This window comes from Urocampus carinirostris, chromosome 19, assembly GCF_059441175.1.
Source record: "Urocampus carinirostris isolate Australia breed hairy pipefish chromosome 19, RoL_Ucar_1.0, whole genome shotgun sequence".
Lineage (NCBI taxonomy): Eukaryota > Metazoa > Chordata > Actinopteri > Syngnathiformes > Syngnathidae > Urocampus > Urocampus carinirostris.
This window is the reverse complement of record NC_142367.1, coordinates 14,734,167-14,742,350: the sequence shown is the minus strand read 5'-3', so window position 1 is coordinate 14,742,350 and position 8,184 is coordinate 14,734,167. Positions and strand designations below refer to the sequence as shown.

The following is an 8,184-nucleotide window of genomic DNA, read 5'->3' as shown; positions in this document are numbered from 1 at the left end:
GTTAGAATGGGTAAAAATTTGGTTTAAAATAAATGGTAAAATGTAAATATTAAAAAAATATCACAAATACTTTGTTATATATTTATAATTTTAGTTCATACAAAAATTGGAAAAAAAATTGGCATTTGGATTTTAGGTTGCTTCCAAGAAAAATAGGATCATTTCAACATGAGCAACTATATCTTAATTCTTTTGTGATTAATAAATAAATAAAAGTACAATTTACTTGTTCCACCAGCAAAAAAAAAAATTCAAAGGTTTTTTTGGGGTAAAATGTTTTAAGAAAAGCAGGTTCAGAAATTCTAAAATGAACAACTTTATCTGAATAGTTCTGAGATTCAACATCAAAAATATTTTGGGGAAAAAAAGATCTTTTTTTGTTCCATTAGCAGAAAACAATTACAAAGTATTTTCATGGTATGCTTTAACAGAGATATGAGGCGAAAAAAAATCAGCTCAATGAGCAAATTTATCCACCAGTAGAAAACTAGAATTCCAGCTGGAATGATACATTTTTTTTCTAATCTGTCTTTTTGCAATACACAAACTTTAACCACATTTCTGTGAAAATGTCTCAAGATAACACTTTCTCCTACTTATAACCACAAACGTGAAGGACTACCGTTTGCTAAAAATGCATCTTAGTGAGATTATATTAGATGCCCAACAGCTGCTGCACGTGCAGTTCTCAGATGACATTGTTGACTTGAAAGCTAATGAGCTGGAGAGAACGTAGCATGTCTATTAGCATAGTGCAAGATATGGAGAACACGAGCGGATCACCTTTCAGGGAAAATAAACTGTGCAAGAAGATAAAACTTTTGAAAGACTTTTATTCTGAAAATTGATTTTGACACTGACTGAGATGGGAAGTGAAGATACATACATGATAGTTCGGATATATTGACAAACTTATTTCATTTTTGATCCCTTTTTGGGTGGTTTACCAAATCCCCCACTTTTGTTGGTCTTTCTCGGGCGTCTGTTTTGCCGCTTCTTATCGGAAAACGTTGTTTTCTTCTGCAAAAAAGATAAATCAAGAAAAATAATTGGAACATTTCCTTTCACAAACAGCTTATTGGGATTGTCTGCAGAACTGACTTGCAGTTTGTGCTTTTTGCCTTCCATCTTTATGGGGACCAGCTGTGGAATTTCTTCGTCCTCATCTTCACCATTCTCCTGCTCCTGCTCCATCTTCATTTTCTTTGGGGTTTCTTCTGCGTCCTCGGGCATTTCTTCAGCAGCAATTAACTGAAATGCAACAAAAAATTTGGTTATTTTGTTTGCAATTTTTGTTGAACGTTTTATGATTTCTTACCATATCGGCCTCGGTGACTTCAGAGCTCATAAGATGCTTTAGGCTTGAGTGGTAGATGGGGAGAGCCACCGATTTTTCACTCTTTATATGGATGACTTTTATCGACGGTTTCTTCTACAAACGCAAAAAAGGCACTGATGTAAAAAGAGGTGCTTGTGAGGAAAAGCTAAGCTTTAAATCTAATCCCATTTCAAGCGGTGTAATACAATTACAAATTTCTCTATGCACAAATCCTGTTTATGGGATAGACATGTGTTTCTGCTCATTATTTGAATAGTGTTTTATTCAAACAAAATATTATTAAACCATCTTGGGTCGCTATATAGTTACGCACCATGCTATCATATACTGAATAGGACTTTTCTTACCATTCGGATCTTCTCTGCCACAGTTTGGACCGCTGCTACGACATTTTCCAGCAACTCATCAACAGCCATACCGCTGTGGCCTATGTGCGCCACGCTGAAAAATATTAATGCAGATGTTAGGTTAATAATCTGAAAATAAATGATAATCAGAAACTGTTGTTCATTTTTGGGGGGGTTAAACTTACAAACATGGGCCCCGGTTGTTGATCTTGACACTGGTGCCCTGGACGACTTTCTGGATTACTCTAGCAAGATTTTTACTGAGAAGATTGATGGAAAGCGGCTCCCTGGGAACAACAATAAATATTTCTTTCATTTTGAATATAGAATTCAAAAATAAATTTGTATACAGCTAGAATGGCCAGGCGTTGTTGGGCATTCCCCTATGCGAGGTTGTTAGGATTGTTAGTGTTTTGGAGTAAATATTTTACACGGTTGGTTTCACTGGACGTTCCTGGATGAAATGACTCAATTTTTGCATAATATCAACTCATCAGCTGACTTCCTTAGGGACTTTTTAAGTTTGCTATCACGGCTTTAAAATTGACGGATACCTTGTTTCAGACTGATAGTGATGTTTCTGTGATGAGTATATTTTGAAATGTTCATCATATCTTGAATCCCAAGAGTTTAAGCTTTCAATGATGAGTGGCATAATTATGTTCTAGTGACTGGTGACATTGTACACATGCATTTGTGTAATAACTGTCCGGCAGCCCGCCGGAGAGCTGTTGGGACGTTTAAGTGATAATGAATCATTATATGGACAACAATTGCTTTTTGTTTCAGTATTGCCAATCAATATTTCTTAATAAACATGTTAGACGGACTACGATCGTGAAACTTTTGGGGAGAACAATCTGATACAACACCGGTGTTGTCTGCTTCAGTGTGTGCGTCGCTGCACGATGCTGCCATCTTCGACATTTCCGTCAAAAGAGGGGTGGAGAAAAAAGAAGGAATAATTGCGAATGTGAAAAATATTTGCAGTGAGAGGAAAAGGTCATATTTGCAACAACCCCAACTATCGTTTCAGTCTGTGACTGAGTCGGAATAGGGACAGCTTCCTGTTTCAGGGGCTCCGCCCCTGTCGTTTATTTAATCAGAAGGCACGGATTGGACAGAAAGGCTCGGTTGTTGGGCTTAATAACTGTCCCATTAAATTCAAGTCACACTTATTTGTATAGCCCTTAATCACAAAAATGTCTCTAAGGACTGCAAAGGATTACAATTACACCAGCGCCTGATCTTAAGTAAGCTGAGCGAAAAATGCCGCTTCCTGAAAAAGAGCCAGAATTCCCATCACATGATTTTGAAATAGAAATAGTAAACTATACAAAAAAGACGTGGCAAAATTGAAATAATTTAAACAATATTGTTGATGCTTCAAAATATATATATTATATGTACTGCATAATGGCTGGAATGCTGTGTGGACATTGTACAGTGTACATTAATATTTGAATCGTACTGTTTCCTCTGATAGAAGTTTTTCCCAAGATGAGATGGTAGACGTCGGCGAATACGGCTGTCAGAAAGGAACATGTTGAAATTTCCCAGAAGTCGCCGTTTCGCCTCATATGGTTTATACTCTGTCTTGAGGATCTTGAAGGGAATGATCTGACAACACAGTGACACAGTTGTTATTTATCGGAGCTTATCTATAGAGACCTTAAAAATCAATTTGGTTACCTCGGTGATGTTTTTAACCCCTCTGTCTTCCAAGAATTTTTTATTAAATCTATAGGTTTGGTCCCCAGTCATTTGGGGCTCATCTCTAGTGAAAAGGCAGACATCTTCGGTGTCTGTGCGTTGGCTGTGAGGCAATGGACTGATGAGAAGAAAAAAAACAAAGTTAACTATAATGTATTTTAAAAAAAATGTTAAAATGTGACATTCATAAAAGTTTATTTTGCACGTCTGGTTTACCAATTACACACGCTCTCCTGCTTACGAACATTCGACTTGCGAACAACGGTACACATAAACGTTTTTTGGGGATGTCAAAAAATATCCGGACATTGGATGTTTTTTTTTGTTCCCATACCTGTCAACCTCCATGCCCTTACAAACTGTCGTATTTTCCCTTACAAAATAATCTTACACCATATTTTTTTTTCAAACGTGTTTATTTATGTAGTTTTACATGTAATATTGTACATGTGTTTCGTTACATCATATATATTGCAACATATATATATATATATATATTGCAACATATATATATATATATATATATATATATATATATATATATATGTATATTTATAAAACATTTTGTTGTGAGATACTGAGTTGCTCGACATGAATGAGGTTTATTATAAAAAAGTTCAAAAATTATGTAGCTTGAATGTTCACTGTAGAAGGAATAAATACATGCAAATATAATTAAGTAGAACAATACATTTCTTATTCAAATTATTAATTCATTTTCTGCATTAAATTATTGTTGGTAATATAGTCATTAAAGGGATAACCACAAAACTATCTTTTTTCATTATCTCCTTTTATTTATAACTTCTTTATACAACATAATAATTCGTAATATAATGCATCAAAAAAAGGGAGCCGTTTGAGAGCCGGCTCTCTTTAATGAGTTGAGTCGAAAAAGACGGTCCTCTAAAAAGAGACTAACTTCCTTTTACTACACAACTACCACACGAAATCCGAGGCGGCAGACGCATGCACACAGTAGCATCAAACCGCTCGCTTCGTTTGCAACAAAAAAAAGAACAATACCAAGATAGAGGCTACCGCGGCAAACTCGTTTGACTTGATTGATTTGCCATTTCGTGATAGTCTGTGTGTACCGGATGGTACCCATAATTGACAAATTTGCGTTTTTGCGTACAGATTTTCTTGTATGTCATACACGTCTTAAAATGCATAATAAACGTACTTTGTACAGCAAAAACGCACAGGTCGACAGATATGTGTTCCATGTTTTACACTGGAGGAGGAAGTTCCCCAACACTTTCAAAAGTAAGCTAATCTTTGTAGTCAAGTCGTGTTTATTTGTGACGCCCTTAATCACAAGGAGTCTCAAAGGGCTGTACAGACCACAGAATGTCAACGCCTAGCTTTATTTTTCAGTACTATGCTTTATCATTCAGCCTGTTTTGAAACATAGAGCATATTATTTTATTAAACGTTTATTTTTCAGTTTCAAAACAATACAGGTTACTTATTCAAGCCTTAAAAATACTTATATAAACCTTGAACATACAAAATATAGCACTGAAGCAACTTTCGAACAAATTCAACTTACGATCGTCCGGAACCTATTTCGTACGCAAGTGCGGCAGCGTCGGTACAGCTTTTAAACTCCTCTGACATCAACCAACTCGACCCTCATTCAAAATGAGAGAAAAATTGGCTTTCACTTCCATAAATTGTACAATGTATGTATTAAGGTATTATTTTGAGCAAATTTATACAACCATATTACTTTAATCAATTGTTTATTGCAGTTAATGTGGACCAGAAGCCCACGCGATATCCCAAAATAAACGAAGTAGATTACGCTATCTTTAACATGCGTTCTGCCAGCCTCCAATCTCAGCAATAGTCAAACAGGGATAATGGATTGTGGCGGCAAGGGTGCGATTCATTATAGGTAGGCCAGGCTGACACAAGCTCCAATGAAAGTGCCCCCTGTTGATTCATGCTTATATACGTTCAGGGATAATAGATCGCGGAATATTTTTTAACCCGTGATGTACGGAAGTCTCATCTCATCAGCCGTACCGCTTATCCTCATTAGGGTCGCGGGAGGGCTGGAGCCCATCCCAGCCATCTCCGGGCAGTGGGCAGGGGACACCCTGAACTGGTTGCCAGCCAATTGCAGGGCACACAGGGACAGACAACTCATTCGCTCATTCACACCTAGGGACAATTTGGACCGGCCAATTCACCTGAAATGCATGTTTTTGGAACGCGGGAGGAAACCGGAGTGCCCGGAGGAAACCCACGCAAGCACGGGGAGAACATACAAACTCCGCACAGGAAGTCTGGAGCTGGATTTGAACCCACGACAGGTTCCCATGACATGAACTGTGCCGCCGTGCTGCCCTGTACGGAAGTCGTTAAGTACAAAACGTAAAGTAGCAAGGGATTGCAGTACATGTGTAGGACTAAATTATTGGGTAGATACGCAATTAAATGAAAAACGTTACATTTTCACCACGGACACTGTGTGTCAATACCTGTTTGGGGAAAAATAAATTCAGATCTCAACCTCTAACCTGGAACAGACCAAGTTAAAATGCTGATGCACCAATGTAACATCCGTGTGTTGATGCCAAGGACATAAGCTGATTAAATGTACTGATCGCACATGTCTTAAAATATATGGGACCAAATACAAATCTTTATTCAAAAATCAACTGTTGTTGACTTACATCCGAATGGTCTGCTCAGTGTTGGGGATTTTCCACAGTGTGAAGAGAAGACTGATCTTTTGCAACTCGTCCTTAAAAAGCTTTTTTCCAGAAGGGGTAGTGCTTTTGATGAATGCCTGCAGGGCTTGGACTGACTTTTTCACCTGCAAAAAAAAAAAATAATAATTTCATTTTAATGTTAGGTGTTTGTTTTTAGGAGATGTCTTATGCTAGCTTGGCAGCTAACAAATATACAAAGGCCCGACACGTACAGTCACAAATGATAAGAATGTAAAGACAATTAATATGGAATATATTCAGTCGATTTAAAATTCACAAAACTAATTCAACTCCAGAAAAAAAACGTTTACCTGCGAGTGGTCTAATTTAACTTGCTCTTCGTCGCCCATGATGTCTTCACGTGTCCCTTTCGTCTCAACACGCGCATGCGTACTAGTGACATCAGTGGGACGTCATTCACGTAAAAACTTTATTTGTACAACAGAAAAAGACCAATACGAATTGGAAGTTTTTAGATTAATCTTATGTACGGGTATTAATATTTATAACCAATTCGAAAAACTAAACTCATCTCATTATATATCACATGAGATTAGAAACTATTGTTAATGATTAAAAGATAAAAGTTTGTATTTAGTTCCTTAAAGCAGAGGTTTCCAATTTTTTTTGAGCTGATTGCTACTTTTTGTTGACAAATGTTTGATTATGCTTTCCTAAAATAACTTGTTATTTCTGTGTAGTTACCATGTTATTGCTAGGTTAATTATTGTTAAGGGTTAACTTGGATGAGAGAAGGCCTAAATATGGTTGAAGGGATGGGAGTAACGTGCTCTGGATGTGAGGTCGGTTAATTTAATGGATGCAAGAGTGCGAGCTTAGGGGATGGATGTGAATGGCGAAAGATAGTTAAAAATGACTGATAAACACAGCTCCAACTAGCTAATCTGGGCTCTTGGGTGGCCTGCTTGGGTGTGAAGGGGGGCAGAGGTGGGATTGACGGATATGATGTGGAAGGGGTAAATAAGTGCATGCTGTTGGGCCTCTCTGCTGATGAAGCGTTGCATGGCACAGCAACTCACACCTTGTTGTGCTGTAGGCTTCATGTTCGGTTTTAGGTTGGGAAGTCAAGTCATGTTTATTTGTATAGTCTTTGATCACAAAGAGTCTCAAAGGGCTGCACAGATCAAAGACTATTGCAAACTACAGACTATTATGACACCATCCCCTGATATTGTCAACATAAAATATAGGTTATTCATATGCTATAGAATAGAATTATGTTTTAAGCCTAGATTTCAACATTTCCACTGAGGTTGCAGATCGAATCTCAGGGGGAAGAGCATTCCACAGCACCGGGGCCCGAATGGAGAACGCTCTCGAATCTGTGGATCTCTTCTTGGCTCCTGGGGTCACTAGTAGACCAGCAATTTCAGAAGGAAGACTCCGGGCCGGAACATAGGGGGAAATTAAATCTGAAAGGTATGAGGGAGCAAGTTCATGCATGATTTTGTATAAGACTAACAGAACCTTAAACTCACATCTTAAGCTAACAGGGAGCCAATGCAGGTTAGCTAAAATCGGGGTCATGTGGTCAAACTTTTTTGTCTTAGTTAAAAGCCTCGCGGCAGCATTTTGTCCTAGTTGAAAGTCCTTTGATCAGCGAACCCGGAAGCAGGTCAAACAGGCAAGTAGTCGGTTTGGCCGTATTCACCACCTGTTTAAGATTATCAAGTGACAGATCACCATACCAGGAAAAATTCCCTGGACAGCCACCATGTCACACATCTATAGATTTCGGCCTTTTGATATGTGATGTATTAACAGTGTCTTTAGAAATTTCTTCTCGTATGCGTTGAATCTTATTAGACCATAAAGTCATGGGCTGAATGGGTATAACTATCTGGAATAATCTGTTGCCTCGTTAGCGATGCTACAGTGTCGAAAAGGATTTTGGGGTTATTAAAAAAATAGGCTAATTTTGCAGAGGTAAGGGCGGCTTAATACGTTAACAAGTTGTCACACCAGGTTTGACGGAAAACCTCAATCTTGGTAGCACGCCACTTTCTTGCAGATTTCCTGCAGTCTCATTTAAGCTATC

The 8,184-nt window shown here is 37.9% G+C and overlaps 1 protein-coding gene across 1 annotated transcript; it reads right to left on the bottom strand.

Annotated features, from left to right (window-relative positions):
* Positions 1–813: 813 nt before the first annotated feature.
* Positions 814–6,576, bottom strand: rsl1d1 (ribosomal L1 domain containing 1). The gene is made up of 9 exons (XM_088323493.1): positions 6,437–6,576; positions 6,087–6,229; positions 3,379–3,517; positions 3,158–3,306; positions 1,872–1,973; positions 1,687–1,780; positions 1,319–1,432; positions 1,102–1,251; positions 814–1,020 (listed from the first exon to the last, which is right to left on the bottom strand). Exons 1-9 carry the CDS (start codon positions 6,473–6,475, stop codon positions 913–915), a joined length of 1,038 nt encoding a protein of 345 aa, XP_088179619.1. The 5' UTR covers positions 6,476–6,576; the 3' UTR covers positions 814–912.
* Between the last annotated feature and the right edge of the window lie 1,608 nt (positions 6,577–8,184).

Coding starts and splice junctions, on each gene's coding strand:
- rsl1d1 (XM_088323493.1), bottom strand. CDS start 6,475: ATGGGCGACGAAGAGCAAGTTAAATTAGACCACTCGCAG. Junction 1,974..3,157: donor AACTTCTATCAGAGGAAACA/GTACGATTCAAA, acceptor TGTTGTTCCCAG/GGAGCCGCTTTCCATCAATC. Junction 1,021..1,101: donor GCAAAAAGCACAAACTGCAA/GTCAGTTCTGCA, acceptor TCTTTTTTGCAG/AAGAAAACAACGTTTTCCGA.